The sequence below is a fragment of the Topomyia yanbarensis genome, chromosome 2 (assembly GCF_030247195.1).
Source record: "Topomyia yanbarensis strain Yona2022 chromosome 2, ASM3024719v1, whole genome shotgun sequence".
Lineage (NCBI taxonomy): Eukaryota > Metazoa > Arthropoda > Insecta > Diptera > Culicidae > Topomyia > Topomyia yanbarensis.
In genome coordinates this window covers 346,208,402-346,228,079 of record NC_080671.1, presented here as the reverse complement: position 1 = coordinate 346,228,079, position 19,678 = coordinate 346,208,402, and the positions used below count along the sequence as shown (strand labels likewise).

General features: G+C 37.3%; 1 protein-coding gene across 12 annotated transcripts in view; it reads left to right on the top strand.

Annotated features, from left to right (window-relative positions):
• The window catches only part of LOC131684159 (uncharacterized), a 104,180-nt gene extending 95,056 nt beyond the window's left edge, over nt 1–9,124 (top strand). For all 12 annotated transcript variants that reach the window (XM_058966779.1, XM_058966782.1, XM_058966780.1 and 9 more), the window contains one exon: nt 126–9,124. In XM_058966779.1, coding sequence (XP_058822762.1) covers nt 126–224 — 99 coding nt within the window. In that variant the 3' untranslated portion in view covers nt 225–9,124. The remainder of the gene's footprint in view (nt 1–125) is intronic.
• The last annotated feature ends 10,554 nt before the right edge of the window (nt 9,125–19,678 follow it).

The following is a 19,678-nucleotide window of genomic DNA, read 5'->3' as shown; positions in this document are numbered from 1 at the left end:
ATTAAATAATACCAATTTGAAATAAGCATGTTTTAAGTTTCATTGATTTGATTTATCTACGTCCAAACTGATTTCATTCCCTCTATATCTCAAATTAATGTAACACGACAACAATTCTATTTCAGCAACCGGTGGATAACAAGAACAAGTTGAATGGCACCGCCGGGTTACTTACCGACTGTTTCGCCCAGGAAAAGCTTGCGAAAGATGGCGCTAGTGTTTAGTTGCCCCCGGATCCTCGGTCGAGCGAAAAGCTTGGCAAACCAATGCTGCAAAGCTGGGATAATCCGCAGTAAGAAGAACCACTGTTTTAGCTGATAGGATTTTGGATTTTGTGTTTATTTTTTTAGTTTCGTACAGTGTTAAACCAGTTCAGCTTGGCTCTAGTTGGACGTGATTTTTTTGAACTATATGTATCGGTTTATATTTTGTAAGGAAATAATTAGCTTTGTTTCGGTTTTACGTAACTATTTTAGTAGTACTAGTTTTTTAGAGCCCGACCGGTTCCGGATAGTGAACTCAATTACATTTGATTCTTATGATTAACGATAGAAATAAATTCGAGGATCTTAGATACTTTAAATTTAAATCTAGATACTCCAACGAAAGTTACTGTTTATCGATGCTTCTGGATCAACGTCCTTCCCTCTGATGATTCTAAACTATGGTAAATGAAAATGCGAACAGAAATTACTTCACCCTAGCGTAATAGGGATATGCTCTTTAGTAAAACTAAAATTTGAGAATGCAGCAGGAAACAAAAATACTTTAAAAGGTTTGATGTAAACTTAGTCATTTTAGAACAGTTTAAATACGATAAAAAATCATTTGTCTAATTTATATACATTTTCGTCATGTTTGGGCAATTAATCAATGGTTTGTGGTCAGTTTTTGGACAAGAGGGTACAGGTTTTCGAATATGGTTGAACAATTTGGAGAGAATTAGGCTAGATACCGATTAAACAGGCACACAGTATCGTGCCGTTCAAACGATTTGTATTTGTATTTGTTTATTAATAACTTTACGATAACCTGTCGACATATGCCTTAACTCAGGTCAATGAAGCTAATTTTATTAAGTGCCGTATGTTTTGAGATTATTTCGATACGTCTGATTTTTTCTATGGGTTTCATAAAGAGTATCCCACATTAAATTGCATTACGGAAAACACGCTGTAGAAAATTACCTACAGGACCAATCCTTTTCAAACTTTTAGGCAATAAAATATAACCCGTTAGATAGCTTTGGGCATATTTGTTTCATTCAACTTCAATACCATAACCGTATATTAAGACTAAGGAAAATTAGTAGTATTTTTTCTGGGTTTTAATATTCTTTTCTATATAAAAATCCAGTCACCAAATTTTCTATTACGATTAGAGCTACATTCACCTGTTAAAAATGTTAAGATATGTCTAAGGAACAATCTTTGATGATATCTGGGTATAAAGGGCCTATTAAATTAGAGTGTCAGTGATCTTTCTATGGAAACATAGCAAAAATATGATTTTTAATTGGAGACACCTCTAAATCATGTCCAAATTGAGTTATTTTTGACGAAAGTTTTTAAAATCACACCTTGAACCAAAATCTGAGCTGACCCATGCATATTTCAAAACTTTTTAAAAATGTGGGGAGGTCTAATGCATAGGTCTTTTCCTTTGATCTCTATTTGATATTGGACGAGAAGAATGCAGCACACGCAGCGATGTTGCTTCAAGCCACTCGTCAGAACGTGAAGTCATATCGACGGAAGCGAAAACAGCAGACTCGTCTTTTTCAGAACAAAGGGCGCCGCCTGGAAGAGTCTGAGAGAGAGGAGATGGAGCTGCTGTATCGCTCTCAAGAAACACGGGCGTTCTTCAAGAAGCTGAATGACTCTCGCAACGGTTTTATGCCGCGGGCCGAAATGTGTAGAGACAAGGAAGGTGGTATCTTGACGGACGAACGTGAGGTGGTCGAAAGGTGGAGGCAGTACTACAATGAACATCTGAATGGTGAGCAGTCGGGCAATCGGGCGTTTGAGGAGCACGCTTATGTCAGTGTGGCAGCCGACGGGGATGTACCGGCTCCCACTATGAATGAGGTTCACGAGGCTATTCAACAGCTCAAGAACAACAAGGCAGCTGGTAAGGATGATCTAGGAGCGGAACTCTTCAAGGTGGGTCAGGAGAAACTGACGAAAAGCATGCACCGAATAATCGGAAGAATCTGGGACAGAGAACAGCTACCGGAGGAGTGGAAGGGAGGGGTCATTACCCCGATATACAAGAAAGGCGACAAATTGGACTTTGAAAACTACAGAGCGATCACAGTGACAAATTCCGCTTGCAAAGTGCTATCCCAGATTCTGTTCCAGCGCCTATCACCGCTGGTAAATGGATTTGTCGGGAGTTATCAGGCCGGTTTCATCAACGGCAGATCAACAAACGACCAAATCTTCACTATACGGCAAATCCTCCAAAAATGCCGAGAATACCAGGTCCCGACACATCACCTGTTCATCGACTTTAAAGCCGCATATGACACGGTGGACCGTGTAGAGCTATGGAAAATGATGGACGACAACGGCTTCCCTGGGAAGCTGACAAGACTGATTAAGGCTACGATGGCTGGTGTAAGGTGTTGTGTCAAAATTTCGGGTGGCCTCTCAGGTCCGTTCGAAACACGTAGGGGACTAAGACAAGGCGATGGGTTGTCCGGCCTGCTGTTCAATATAGCGCTGGAAGGTGTAATGCGAAGAGCGGGGTTCAACATGCTAGGTACGATTTTCACGAGGTCCGGACAGTTCGTGTGCTTCGCTGACGACGTGGACATAATCGGTAGAAACAAGGAGACGCTAGCAGATCTGTATACCCGACTGAAGCGCGAAGCAGCACGAGTAGGACTGAAGATAAATGTATCTAAGACGAAGTACATGCTGGCTGGCGGAACCGATCGCGATAGGGAACGCTTGGGCAGTAGTAATACTCCAGAATTGATGGGGGATTCCAAAAATATTGAAAATTGTTTAAAAATAGATTAGACTTATTTCAGATTCATTTTCCTGATGTGGTCGAGCTCGGTGGTTTTTCTTTTGATATAGGAAACTCGGAAAGCTCTTGCCTTGAATTTGAAAACCAGCGGATACTAGCTTGGTAATCGGTGGCTTCTTTGAGGCAGAGGAAGTTTCTTAGCTAACTCGCTAATAGTTGGGATCCAGCCAGGGATAGTACTTTTCTTCCTTTCGGCACCAAGAATAGATACATAATCATGATCGTTTTACGAGCTACATACATCCGAGAATATGTTTTGCAGTCGTATTGGATTTGGGTTCGTTACTTTCCTAATTTCCTTAAAAGTGCATTTGAATCGCTCTTTCGTAGAACGCTTAAGCCTAAGGCCCACACCGTTATCTAGGTCAGTGACCGTAAAGGAATCTTCGGTAATCACACCAACTATTTCTACGGCGTTAGTCGGAATGTACACGCGATGTTTCAAGTTAAAGTGTGGATCATTGACGATCGCTTAGGCCTGTTTCTGGTCTGAGACTACGCGAATTTTATTGGGATTAACCTTGACTATTTCATGTACGCTTGAAAAATTGGCAGTCAGACAGACCCTTACTAATTTTGGACACTCTCTTTTAGCAAAAAACGTTTGTTGACTTTATTGTCGAACAGGCAGAACATTATTGTTGGGTTGGTTGTTAATTGCACCAGTATCAGTACCAGAACCCGTATCAGGATACATACCAGAACCCAGAGGAGGTATTGGTAAAGAGGAATTCTGATTAGAGTTTAGGATTTTCGTTATTGCGCCGGTTGAGTAATTCACGAATGTAACGTTATGATCTATGTCGTCCCCGTCAGACGTTGGGACGGCAGGAATCAGAAAAAATATAGCAAAAATAAAATAAATGAATATAAAAAAAAATTAAATAAAAATGGAAAAGATTAACTTTTCTGCATCTTTCTGGAATGCCTGCTGAATGTAGTGAAAAGGTAGCGCCAAAACTGCAAAACTTGTGCAATCACCGTTCGCAGTACACCGCCGAAGACACCGCCGCTACGGCGAGATGGATGAATGCTGAGAAACAACCACTACCGCGCCGCCGCTGAAATCGTCCTCACTACGAGGACCGATAAACGCCAAAATACTCCACTCCAGCTCCAGGGTGAAACACCACCGCTGCCACTCGTCGCACATTCAACTGTACGTCGACCGATATACCTGTATAAATCACGACCAAACCGCAGGCGTAGAAACACTGTCAATGGAATCGGTATTGAAGTCGCCGTCGCCACTCACCTCCCACAGCAGTAAACCACACCTGTGCCTTACAAAAACGTTGCGTCACAACCGCGCGTACCGATTGCGCGGAAAAAACCGACTCAGTGCAAAAACTACCACCGCTACGACGAACCAAGTCGAGCAAACGAAGACAGAAAACAAGTCCGTCACGTCAGAGAGCATTTTACCGGTGACGAATCTATTTTAGTTTTATTTCTAAAAATTTTCCACGTTCGACGAGTTACATTTTATGAAAATTGATTGAAGAATAATAGAAATGATGATAAAATTCAAAATAAACTTCAAAATATGTGTGATTTGCATCACAGAGTAAAAACGTTATAGGGGATTTTGGGGATAAAATGACGCAGTACCCCACTTTCTCGTATTTATCAAGAAACAGAAATATCTTCTTTCAAATATTAAGATTATTTGCATTAAATAAGGTATGAATTGTAATTTTCTGAGTGCTACTTAAAAAGTTATAGCATTTAATATATTTTCCCTCCGTATTTCCCCATAGTTCCAATTTTAAGAATTTCAAGCGAAGTGGGCGGGGGTCTAGAATTGTCCAAATGATGAGAAATTTGGCCTCTGAGCTTATTATGGCATTTGTCACAATATGAGACCCCCTAGAATACCTAGAAAAGTCACTCATATCCTGACTTATTTTATAAAACAAAATTTGAGCACCGCACCCACCTCCCCCTAAGGCCAACCGCAGGCTACGGGCCTGGTTAGAGAGCACCGGAACTTCGCTACTTCTAGAGTATAATAACATACTGACGCTGGTAGAATTTGTCCGTTTGCTTTGTTGTTAAGAAGCAGAGCACCTTAAGATATAAATGTAGAGGGTGGGCGTAGTGTAGTTGGTAAATCGATTACCTTGTACGCAGCACACCTGGGTTCGAGTCCCGACTCCGCACATAGGGTTAGAAATTTATCATAAGAGATTTTTCTAACCCGATGACCTTAAGGTTAAAACCTCTATAATCGAAATAAAAAAAAGTTAAATGATTCAAAATAGTCCGATGAACCAACGTTGGATTACGTTTAATAGATCGTCCAACAGGCGTCCATTATTGAATTCGTATAGGACGATTTGGAGACATTTTTTTGGGTTTCACAGTGGAGTGTTTGAACGGGATGAGAAAGTAGACTCAAATATAGTTACTATATTCATAGTTAGGTGGATACAAAAGTCGTAAAACTGCCAGCTCTTATTTCAGGAATAAAACACTGGCATCCCATGCAAAGCTCTAGCTTAATAGTTTCAGTGTTGACATCGTGAGCAAGAACTTTACATGTGCGAATTCGAAGATATGATATGGTTGCATAGTTGTGCGAATATCTCTTGGTGTAACATATTGCTTATTTTCGTTTCTCTGCATTCGATAACACGAGGAAGAGTAAAATAATTATCATTATAATCACAATATTATTTCCATATACATCCAAAGAGAACATGTTGGTTCCGACATTTGACATGTTCAATTTTCTCTACTCAGTGTCTCCGCCTAACTGCGAATATAGTAACTATAGAATGAATTTCTCATTGTTGCTTAGGTTCTATTAGGTTCTTTACTGACACAGTTAACCTCACTTTTCTTGACAGTTTGCTTGTACTTGTATTCAATTGAATACTTTACGTTGACGTCACAAATGAACTCAAGTGTTCATTTTTGACAGTTCGCTTGTACTGTTTACATGGACTTAGAAAAATTCTTTGCGAATTGCTTCGGGTAAATATGGTCGTCCACAAAATTTTGTCTAAGTCCAAGTAAACAGTATAAGTGAACTGTTAACCCTAGAACGTTGCACTGGGGTACAAACGTACCCCACGCGTTTGATCGCAATTTTCGCAGATAAAAATGCAAACAAAAGAAATGTCTAATACATATTTTTTTGCGTCTTTTGATCGCAAAAACAGCTGTGTAAGTGAAAGTATGGAATTTATTGAATCAATGATACATAAATCGAACAAAAAAAGTGAAAAAATCGCGGCTTTGACTTTTTTTTACAAAAATTACTATAACTTAGCGAATTTTCAACTGATTTGAAAAAAATCAAGTGATTCTAAAAGCTGAAAGAATGGTCTAGAAATGGTATAAAATGGAACTTCGATATTTTTGAAAAAGTGCAATTTTTTGGAAGAGTGAAAGTTTAAAAATTGGGTTTTGGAAAATACAGTGAAATGGGGTGGAAATTGAAATGAAAAAATATTTCTGACATTCTGACATCTGAGTAATACATTGATAACATGCAATGTTACTGTTACAGCAGTTACTGTGCGCAAATTATTCTTGCGGGCCATTGTTTTAAAAAACTGTAAAAAATAATAAAACAATAACAATCAGCAAAAATGAGAGCTATTTTTTTCTACTTCAAAATTATACTATTTTTTTGAGTAAATGATTAAAAATGATTAAATAATACTAATTGTTACTTACGTAGCAAAACAACAATTATTTAAACTGGTATTGTCACGAGTTACATTTCCACTGACAGCACGGATCCTGACGAAACGCTAAAGGCAACCGTACACTGGGGTACAAATATATCCCACGCCAATTTTGAAACCTGCATGCACGAAGACTATAAGCAAACTGGCTATACCACCTTTTCCTACTCTTACTAGGAACTCTAATGGCGTTTTCGCTTGAACCCGAAACTGAGTCAGGTTCTAACCCCAACCGCTGTCAGTTCATACATTTTGACAGCAGTTGGGGTTAGAAACTGACTCAGTTTCGCTTCAAACGAAAACCACATAAGTTGAATTATGATTAGGGTCACAGGTCGGTAAATGCCGAAAGAAGGCGTTTTATTTAGGGTTAAGAAAAGTGAGGTTGGCTGTGTCCGTAAAGAACTTAATTAAAAAGTTTCTTCAGAATGGGTCTGACTAAAGTTCGATTTAAAAAACAAGATTCTGTTATACTTACCCATTAGTACTGCAATTAATGCTTAACACGCGTTTTTTGAAATCGCTCCCAGGCACAGCCAAAACTGACCACGAACCAAACAACTTGGATGGCTTGTCAAGTATTGCGGAAGTATAAATTTACTTTGTCCAACAATTGAACTTGTGTTCATACTTTTAGTTTGTCGTTTGTTCCTCATACAAGCGACACTATTTCTAATTTATATAAAACTATCAACAGATTCAGCGACAGCACCAGTAAAATGCTGTCTGCTATTTAAACAAAAAAATCGAACCATTTATGAACCTAGAGTTAGAATTATCCGATTAGTATTGCCTTCAACCGAAACGCTAAACAGCGAAAGGCACAATTTGAAACGTTTCAATGGAACAACTAAAAAGAAAATAAAATATTTAACCAATTTCTCAATAACACAATAGTTATTTTGAATCCTCACTATAATTAATAGAAGAAGTAGTATTGTTCCTATATTTTTCATCTTATATATTTGAATACGGCAGAAAACGAGGCAGAACAAAGCATATATTGACATTGCAGAGAAAAGCAGAAAAAACTTAGAATAGTACACAAACCACTGACAGAAACGGCAAAATTTTCGGTTCTGGAACTGCCCGAGTAGAGTAAAGAAACCACACACTCTCACACAACTGTTGAACCACAGATGACAGACGTGCAGGCCTATATTAAAAACAGGTGTAAGCATCCACAACTGCCATTTCGAATGAAGCGAGAGACTAAAACACATTTAGCAATCGTTTGTAGGTGGCGTAGCGGTCGATGCAATGCAGCTGTCAATCGACGTGAGGGTAACAGTGGAGTAGATGGCAGCAGTGAGTCATTGATTTTGATTTTAAAGCTTACACAGGTTTTTTAATAAATTTGGTTCTAGCCTACATGTCTGTTATCAATGGTAAAACTAACTATACACAGCTGTAATTATAGCTATCGTCAGTTGTGGCAGATTTGGAAGTAACAAAAAACAAACATGAAAGAATATATTCATCAACTGTGATCATTTAGTAAGTACGTGAATATAATAATCAATTCAAGGAACAAGGGAGAAAACCCTCGGCGCGATTTATCGGATGCAGTGAGATGAGAAGCGATTTGCATTGTTAACACACATACACAGAACCGATTATAACAGCTGCTTTTTGAGTCAAAATCTCACATTTCAGTTTGCTTTTTATTTAGTTGAAGGAGAAAAGAGACACAGATATGACATACAGTACATCAGCGAGCAGAAGATAAACAGTGTGATTTTGCAATTTACGGAATGCTATCCTATACATACAGGAATGAGTTCGAAGACTTTGATAACACAGTGGAACACGCATCAGGTGCGAAAATAGCCAAACTGAATTCGAAACAGTATCAAAATAGAACGGATTAACGATCAAACTGTCCTGACTAAATGCTAAATTAGTTTCGGACGGTTAGGTTTGCTATTAGGATTATTACAAAGGCGATACGATTGCTCAAAATTTGTTTTTCCTTAACTGACAGTAAAACATCCGGATCTGATGAAACAGAAGAAGATATATTTTTTCTACGACCAATTGTAAATAAGTGATATGATGTTTGTGTATATATTTGTATTTGCTTTAATTTTTGGGTAACAAGTATACATTTAGTTAGGGTCAGTCTTGATTAGATTTGCATACACACTAAACACATCCAAACCCACACATCCAGACAAGGACACTAATGGATTCGAGACTAACTGATGGAGATGACATTTTGAAACCAGGCAGACAAAGAAGAGGTAATGTATTAGTGAACTAAACCAATGATTTACACACCAATTGCAATGGAACACAGCGGTGGGCAAGAGTATAAGTAAACGATAAATAATTATGTATAACTAGAGAACAAATTTATGAAATTCAATTAAAGCTCGTTCAAATCGAAACTGATTGTTTTTTTCCCTTCACACTTATGACATTTACCCTCGGCATGTAGGTATCCGATATTTGATGCGCGGAAAAGGAACACGTGCATATTGTGGTTGCGGTTTCTGATTGAATATATATTGCTGTTTGTTCTAATATCTATAGTTCCTAGCATTGCACTTCATAAATAAGAATTAGACGTCAAGAGGTCAACATACCAGCAAGTTTTGCGTTTCTAGAAATTGAAACGGGTAACATTTTGTCTTTATTGACCACTCCCGCTGCTTTTGCTTTTATTATATAGAAAGGTTTTTGACGTAGGACGTACGTCTTTGTTTTTGATGTGAGGGAGCATTGAAGATATGTAATAAACAATGGTTAGCATAGGCGTGCGCAGCCTTTTCCATTAGGGGGGCTAACAGATTCAAAACTTTCAGTTATTGCCTTCATTATCAGTTAGATTTCTGGTAGAAGTTTGATTATAAAACAGTTATTTTATTTTATTATTGAAATTTACGTTGCTTCATTTATTTTATAAATCTAGAAGAAATTAACATTAAACATTTTCAACTTCCTTGATTTTTTTTTTCGTTATTTGGTGCTTTACGGCCATAACTGCAATTGTCCGCAACACCAAATTTATACTCCTTGGGAATATCTCAGTGATCTTTGGCAACATAAAGCTTCTGTCCCGGAAGCTGTTTCAAGTTAAATTTGACATACGTCTCATCAGCATTTGTATTTATTGAATGTGTTCAGATCCTGATCATACGTTTTTCAGACCCGCGATTTTGGCCGTAATGCTTTGCTTTACGGTCCAGTTCTATTGCTTGATAGACCTGTACTTGAAGAATACTTCCCACATCCATGCCCGAAAGTCCTGGATTAGCTTTGAAAGTCTTCATGAAGTCCTGACGCAGTTTCCGGCACCGCTTCGACAATACGATGGCACCTTCTGGGCAGCAGACAAACATTACTTGAAATCTGTTCGTACTGCACATATCGCTGTTGGTTCGTACAGCATGAAGTAACAAGTTACTTTAAGCTTGTTCGGACATTCCGTAGACTCAGGTGATCCGCATATCTAATGCCAAAAGATCCTGACTCCTACGGTAGCAGACAAAGGGTTAAGTCGCAGGTAAACTCTTAGCTTGCTCATATGACCATTTCCACGCTTTTCTAAACTTTCACCCTTCAACCCCTTCTTCTCCCTTTAGTACTATGGCTAATATTGAAAAATATACTTCACCTTCCAGTCCCTTGCTAATTAAATGCCGTAACAACTGTAGGCTTTAGGCTTAAAAAATAATTTGACTCTGATTTTATTTTTTTTTCAATTTAATTTTATGATATCTATTTTTCAAGATTTTTCACAACTATAATTTATAAAAAAAAACTATCTATAGGTTTGGATGAATTTCTATTGTATTTATAAGAAAAATGGAAACTAACAAAAACTTCTGAACAACTCCGAGAACCAAGTTTAAAATAGAAAATCGTCTTTCTATAGGAAAAAAAAAATATTATTAACACTTTTTGGGACGGGTGTGAGTGGTCCAAAATACATTTAGAAAACATAGTTAGGAAAGAAATCATTTTTTTCGTAAACCAGTGCTATTTATAACGACCGAAGAATCCGGGTATTTGATGCAAACCATGCACTATGGGGAGGCAAAATCGAAAATTACATCAACTCCAATTTAATTCAATTCTTTACTGAGTATTTATATAAACTCTAGCTAAGAAGAGTATCTCGAAAAAATATTTAACTTAACTGTGTAATATGGATGTCTAAAGATAAAAATTATGAAAAATAGACATATCACGTGCATTTTCTCAACTGTTCGTATCTTTGCTGAACTGTAGATGAAACATATATTGAATTATTAGAAATGCATATATATCACATTGATATGAAGTTATATGCAAAATAACCATTCAATGTCCTAAAATATCCACAAATTGGGTCCGGTAAAAAAGGCCTCCAATGTCCCCCCTGAACTTTCGATGGGGGATGCAAGGATTTTGTATCTTTTGACTAATAGCGAAGATTTTAGTAGCCCGAATTTTCCCTAAGCTGAGAACGCCTCACTTGAAGTTTTATTGGCTGTCTCAACTACTAGACCAAAGAAGGATAATTCAGTAGATGTTTCGGTTAAGTGTTCCATATTCCACAACGAAATGAACGAGGAATACAATTAGAGCCGATGTATTGAAAAGATAGCTGATCCGACTACATTTATGCCATACAACATTACTGTGTAGCAACAAACGGTACTGAGTTGTACTGAAACCCCCAAGGTACCGTTAACACGATAAATCGTCGCTGTTGTGCTATCTTATGACAAACGCCATTTTGGGGTAAACTGAGTTAGATATTACTTGTCTAAAATATCTCTACAAAGCGGCGTTTTCTGAATTTTAACATTCTGCTTGGTTACTGAGATACTGCGAGAAACGTGCTGAGAAATTTTATTTTGTTTACTTCAAATGACTGGGTCTGGTATTGGCTCAAGTTATCTTGATGTATAAGATGTTTTTATATGTAAAACTATCTGAGAAACACTATGGCATAATCGTTTTCAAAACATAAATACACGCATTGTGAGAAAAATGCAGTTTAAGTTTTAAACTGGAAATATAGCATGTTTGGAAACACTGTAACCAAAAATAACTATTTTTCTAGATTCCCTGACTTATTCAAAATGCATCTCACCGATTGTTTAAAATGCATCTCACCGATTGTTTATAGACCGAATGAAGTCAAGGATATGAATAAAAGTTAAAAATTGATGATTTTTTTCTATGGAAAATTTTCCATGCACGATTATGACACGTCATACAAATTTCGTCATCAATACACACCTGTGACACGTGTTAGTGCGACTTTTGTTTACATTTATATTAAAAATTCGCAACATAGTCTACCAATCGTCGTAATATTTGAGAGATTAATACAGAATAGATAGAAGCATCAATTGTATTCTTTGAATTGTTTATACCATTTATACGCTTCAAGATATTCAATCTCAAACTTTAAAAATCGTTTTTCTCGTTATGTGATAAATGGCACTTGTCATAAGATAGCAGAACAGCGACGAAATGTCTCCTAATACTTCAAATTCTTATTATACCCAGAACCATGATTTACAATTTTAAGACTTTTCATGCTTATATTAATGAGCTTCGGATTCGTCAAAAACAGTGTTTGTGGCCAAGAAAATTTTTAATGGTCACTCGCCATACCAAAAATGAATTTTAATACATTCTGATAGTCTTAACTATTTCGTTTTCATGATACTGGGTTATATAGGATTCATTAATCTGTATCTCCGGAACAAGAATTCCAAATGAATCAAAAATAATCGCAAGCTATAAATATGAAGAAGATATATTGGCATAGCAATCACCTGAAAGAGCGACATTACCTTTAAAGCCCATTGGTCATATCGACATTGAAATAATCACCAAATAGCCTAAGCACTTCACACATTTTCTATTTACTTCTATGTAAATAATCTGCCTCTTTCAAGACTTTCATTCTCTCTTCGTCACTATCTTTTTGAGGGGTTAGAAAGCACACGTAATCTCAGTTTGCACTTTTTGATTTTTGAGTTTTTCGTACCGCTTTAAAGCTATTTTCGCTAAAAAAAAAAATTTTATTGTAAAAATAGGTATAGTAATAATTTTAACGAAAGGTCTTGTAGTTACCTGGAGAATGATGTGAAGAAGAACTATGCAAAATTTCGAAACGATTGTTCCAGTAGAATTTGAGTAATAATGCGCACCGCATTTTTTTAAAGGTGCCTTCGAAGAAACAGTATCACTCGCCCAGTGAAAATTTAAGCATATATTGTTCAAATGTTGCATCATTATGTGGAAAGTGAATGAATTGACTAAAATTTTCTGAATCGCTAATATTTTCTTTGAAAAAAAAAAAATTAAACTTGAATACTTTACACAAAAGCTTTTCGTTGTAAGCATGCATGGAGTCATTTTCCATTTTCTTTTCTTCATCATAGTGTTCAACAGTAAAGTTTTAGTAGTATTTTGTCAGAAGTTATATCAAGTTACAATTTTGACTAATAATTCATGAAACCAAGAAGCATGTGATTATGGTTTCGTTTCTTCGTACACTGTATAGAATCGTATTTTCGAGTACATGCTCAATTTATCTTTTAATTTGATTACCAGGGCACTAGTAGTATTGTCATAAGGAAATGGTTCGTCGTTTGTCTTCTTGTAGCCCGCTGGGGTAATCACAGAAAAAAATTCTGCTTGCTAAACAGAACACGGAAGAGTGCATTATAAGCGATATTGAGGCGCGTTATGTCTCTATAATTATCACAATCGAGTCTGTAGATAAGCCATATGAGGCCATCCAACCATTCGGATTGCAGTTTCTTTTCCATCCATCATCGCGATTACGTGGGCGACCACTTCGTGCCGTTTTTTCAACTCCTGAATTTTACACTGCCCCTAACATGCTAGTGTATAATTCTCAAGCCTTATGCGCCCCTGGCATGATCGTCTTTTTCAGCGGCTTTCAGCTCATTACACTGTTTCAACATATTACCAGTGTGATCAATAAGCTCCTAGTCTGATTTTTTTCAACTGTGGCTCGTTGGCACCCCACATCAAACCAGTTTACTCGTCTGTTATCCGATAGTCATGTGACTGCTGAATTGATCGCTTTATGAATTTGATGCTACGCTATGATCAGGTAATCTCTTGGTGGTCGTTCTTCAAAACTTTTTGTCCTAAAGGCGGAGTTATATATGTCATTCTTTCCATGAAATATAAACATATATTTTTTGGTATTCTTTATTAAACTATGTTTATTAATATAGGTATTTTTTCAGTTTCCTAAAGGAATTCTTTCAGATGTTTCAGAAGCAATTTTTTTCTATAAATGAAACTACAATATATGGGTTATATGCTAGGGCAAATAACCCAATATTTATCATCATAATGCATTGCTTTTTCAGTAAAAATATAACAAATTACAATAAAAACTATAACTTTTTATATGCTTCACAAAAACTTTTTCTCGTATTTCTCCTTCGTATAAAGAAGAGGTCTTGCACAGTTTTTTTTCCTTTTAACGACATTTAATTATCTAGAGATTACTTAGTAATGAAAGTAAAGATATGAAAATTTGGAGCCATAGTACGCAAGTGAGAGCAAGGATTAAATATTTACAGATCGGAAAGCTAGAAATGACAGGGTCATTAGGAACAAGCTTAAAATGTTCAAGACTACGTTACTACGCATTGCTTAAATCTACCAACGTGTCTCACGGCAACAGCAGGGTCATCCTTCTTTACCATGCGAATCGCCATATTTCCTATCTGTATATTCCAAATCCTTTCATAACTAGGATTTTTATGATTTTGCTACTTAGTAATCTCTAGCTAATTTAATGTGATTAAAGGGAAAAAACAGAAGCAGAATAAGTTGTTATCCAAACAAGTAACATATATCTACAGTTCCAAAAGTTCTTCTAATATTATATTACTGTTAGAAGAAAGTTGAAAGTTTCTCTTGTTATCGCTTTCCACGTAATACCTCCTGGAATCGCCATATGTGCCTTTGCAATAAAAAGTTTAAAAATTTTAATCAAAGAAAAAAATGAAATTGATCGCCAGCACTCTTGTATTTTTAAATCGGTAACCGAATCTTTGCTGTAGTTACCGCTTCCTCTCAGCAATCTTATCTTGTTATCGAGATTCCTGATTTCAACGAACTTGCTCCAACTGTTGATTATATCGAGGCGTTCAAAGATTACATGGCTTGTTTAAACAAAATGAGTTATGCAGTAAGTTTCATATGTTTCTCATATGTCTTGAACATGATAATCATACTTATAAAAGTTTTTAAAAAGTTCCAAAATAATTCCCCCTAGCCCCCCCCCCCTTGTGCACGCCAATGATGGTTAGGTTCTGAACGCTTATAATTCATCCTTTGTACAACAAAACTTCGTCAATCATTTGCACAGGCTTCACACTTTTACTTTCCAAAACTTGATCAACTTCAACTTGACGAAAATTTTTCATCGTGTTTACAAAATTGTTGAATGTAAGCAAACCATCTGTTACCAACGTAATAAAAGTGTGGGAAAACTTTTGTCGACAGCCAGGAAGCCTGAATCGGAAGGAAATCGAAAAAAGACTCTTTGAATTGTTACTTCTCGGTCAGACGAACTTTGACAATATCCCTAGTCCGTGGTCAAGCCATGGGGGTCGACGGTGTGTTTGGTAGAACAATTTTATTCGAAAAAAATCGGCATCGCTAAAACTTCAGCACGTGATAGAATGCGCTTTTCCCTTTCATTGGACAGTAAAATTAAAATATTCTGTCGGGGGCTCCATAACAACTTTTTATTTTAAAGTTTTTTAGTTTGAAAACTTAAGTTTTTCAACGAAACTGGTTCACATTTTTGCCCCTAGGTAGTACTTTAGACATTCAAATATTACCAAAAGTGAGAATCTGATGGACAATTTCAGTGTCTACAACTTTGTAGAAAACTACATCGCGATCTAAAATTGCTAGAGAAAGATATAAAATTTTTATCAAAGTTTCTAGATTCGCACGGGGCCTATTGGTTAAGAAGCTTTGTTCCAAAAACATTTTTATTTGTAAAAAAATGGATTGCCTAATTTTAACAGCGTGCTCAGAAGAACTTGAATGCTAGCAAAGTCCCATTCTCCCCCCAGGGTAAAAAACATGATTCCAGATTCCACCGTTTTATGTGCACCAATGATATTATAGGAGCATGGAGATATAGAGAAGAGTAGATAAAATTTGAACGAAATTAGTACTCTTTTGAAAGATGCTGGGCAATGCTGATAAAACAGGGACATTGATAAAATCGGGACATATATTTTTCTGTCTTTTTAATAAACTGAAGCTCTTAAAATATTCTTCCTTGTTCCTTGGATATAGGCTTGCAACCTTTTTTGATTATTTACTTTAAGTTCCCCTTAAGGGGGTCTGACAGTACAAAATTTAAAAAAAAATAATAATATTTTTATTTTTGCATTTTTCGGATATCTAAGATAAGAAATATATGCCTAAGAAAGGATTTATTCGAATTCAACTTGGTTCGTTTGCTAGAGCCCATTAAACTACCAACTATCAATTTTCATATGAAGCTGATAAAATCGGGTCAAGAAGCTGATAAAATCGGGGGCATAATAATATATAATAATAATCGGGTGCTGATAAAATCGGGTCTCCACTGTATTTGTTTCTTCTTTTTTTTCTTCACTCATTCTGGAGTATGCTTGATGTAACCTTGAATCCACCTTTTTGCTCGTTAGCATCTTGTGGGATATCTAAATTTGGCCTAAATTTTAACTTTATATTTGATCAAACTCAATTATATATTCAGTCATTTGATTTGATTTCGATTGAGAATCCTGATTGACACTGAACTGAACTGGCAACTCTGTCTTCTTGATATGTTGTCTTTGCTCTTATCCCATATTATGAGATAAATCTTCAATAAACAGACTTTTATTACTTGAATGTATGGTACAGCCTGATATTTTCTTGTTCGTTTTCTGTTGTGATCCGTGTACAACGAGTAACGACTCCGGAATTTCTTCTTAAAGGAAATTATGAAACATGGTTTTATTCTTTTTTCATAGATTATCCCGATCAGAACATCATAACAGAAAACTATCAAATTTATATCTCAAGTTGATATTTATTACTCTCTGTGTTATCTTTATGATCAGGAATGCAAGAAAACTTATATCAAGATTATATCTTCTGGTGCTATCATTGGATTAATAATATGATATTACGCATACAACGATGATGTTACAGTAATTTATATATTCTTTCACAATTAACTTTGAATGCTAATGGTTACACAAATGACAGTCTATTTGCTTATATACTGAATAGGGTGACCATACGTCCTGGTTTCCCAGGACATGTCCTGGTTTTTCAATGACTGTCCTGGTGTCCTGGGAAGTCGAGGAAAACGTTTGATTTGTCCTGGTTTTCCCCTGTAAGCCTAAAATATTTTTCTTTACTGAGGCTTCGCTTATTTCCTCTGGTTCAGATCGAAGTCTTTTTTAATCTCTCAACCTTCTTCTCTTACGTGGAAATTGAAAAGGAAAAGAGGAAGCCGTTCGTATGTACATAGCATATTAATGACACAGAGAACAGACATATAAGCTAGAACAAATTTTCCCGAAAAACCTGTGTAAACATTTAAATGAAAATACGTTGAAAATCACCATCGCATACAGGTTTGCATGCGTGAGTCGACATTGTATCCAAGTTTGCATAGTGGCAAGTTGCTACTTGCTGTTATCATTTCAAAGCGACAGTTTAATTTCTTACACAAGTTGAAAACTTTACTTGTATGTCAGTTCTCAGTGTTCAAACTGCGATTTGTCTTCTCAGAGACATCAAAAAGAATTCTTCGGGTGCCGGATTGAAAGACGATTTAAGCCAGGAAGAAGCTCTGGTAATCATTGTTTCATCGCCATTGATAGCGGTCAGAGTTTGGTCAACAACTGGAATCATTTCGATTTATTGGGCTGTCAAGTTTCCTTGTTAACGGACTGCAGGTCATTAACACTGAGAACTGACATACCAGTAAAGTTTTCAACTTGTGTAAGAAATTAAACTGTCGCTTTGAAATGATAACAGCAAGTAGCAACTTGCCACTGGTCGGCGCTTCGATCGGACAGCAATCGCTATACGGAACTTGTATGCAAACTTGGATACAATGTCGACTCACGCATGCAAACCTGTATGCGATGGTGATTTTCAACGTATTTTCATTTAAATGTTTACACAGGTTTTTCGGGAAAATTTGTTCTAGCTTATATGTCTGTTCTCTGTGGTTTGAATTTGCTTCTGCTTGAGTTCTCTTTCTAGTGGCATTTTTTAAACGCACTGGTAAACCTGGTTTAAAAGTTTAAAGTTTAAAGCGAGCGTGAAGAAATCGGCTCAAAGTGATTGAGGAACCAATTCAGGGTCAATGGAAATAGTACGAAGATTAACATGGCTTCACGCCTGGACGCTAAACGGCGACTTACCTGCCGAGTTTAGCATCTTACATAACAGGGAGTATGGAAGGTCGCGCTCAAACTGATATTATTTACACCAACCGATCCGTTGTTTTTCATATAACAAATGGTCAAATAGAGAAATTTGTAATCAACGGTAGTTTTTGCAGTTGTTTCGATCCTAAATTTCAGATCGAGATATAACGATTGTCATTGGAGATTGCCAGGTACTTATTTTTAAATCAGGAATAGCGTAGGGAGCTACCTGGGACCATTTACATTTCTGGCTTACTTCAATGACGTGTGTTTAGTGCTTATAACTCCTCGCCTGTCCTGCACAGATGATTTCGTTTCATCCGCTAAATTCATCCTAACAACATCATGTAGCCTTCACTGATGGTTATGAATCAAAAACTGTGTAAAAACTCATTTGTTGCTTTGAATCTATGCGGAATCCTAAATAAGATTTGTTGTAAAATAATTTACGTAAAATATCCGCTCAATGTGTAAGTAGGGGTTTGCCCACTACTCGGGTTCTTATTTGCCCGGCGTACCCTTCTTTTCAGGGCGGCCTAGGTGCTCCTACCGGAATTTCGGATTTTCGTATAATAACAAACAAAAAGAGAAAAAAACAAATAAATTCTAAATTTACCGACTTTTATTCTCCTCTCCTCTGTGCTGCACTCAGCCGGTGAAACTAATCAGCTTTCGGCGATGGCGGAAGGTGAAGGTTTATCCGACCGGCCGGGACTCCGACGGCCGTGTTCTCCCGCAGGTACCGTTGGCTGCTATTGCAGCGGTCCTTTACAATTAGCCAGGGAGGTGAGCAAGGCTCTTTTGTTGGAACCTCCCTAGCGACGGGGCGATTAATCGCCGGGTCCACTCACTCCCCGTGAATGGCCCAGGTAGATACCGCAGTAAACTACCTCAGGTGGATCCGTTGTCCTACCTGCTTCGCCCTCCTTTGCGATTAACTGTGGAGGAGAGCTATGCTCGTTCGGCTGATCCTCCACAGTGAGGGCGGCGTGGTGTCACTGGGTCCTTTGTAATTAGCCGGGGGAAGCGAGTGGCTCCTTTGCGATTAGCTTCCCGTTCCCGGCGACCCAACACCGCACTATACACTGTGCCCGAACCACGGGCCGACACTTTCCGACGGTCTTAGTTTGCCGTCGCACGCGCGCACTGAAACTTTTCTCTAGTGGCGGAAACTGTCCCACAAAAACTTATTACGGACGTCTGTTATTCGCCGTGGTTCGTCACTTTCTGGTTTTTTCACGATGGCCGCCTTTTCCACTCCACCAAAACAAACACCATCACCACAAAACCGCACCGCCGCATAACTGTCATCTCCTTTGCAGCATAAACAGCAACCAATATAACAGCAAGAGGAGCGCGGTAACCTACCTAAGCCCTATGTTAGTTATTGACAAATGTTTAACAAAATTTTCTACACCTATCTGTACGCACAAAGCCGTTCACAAACGCGAAACTATACAAAAATTTACAAAAAAAAGTGAACGGTATCGAAACAGCGGTGAGCAT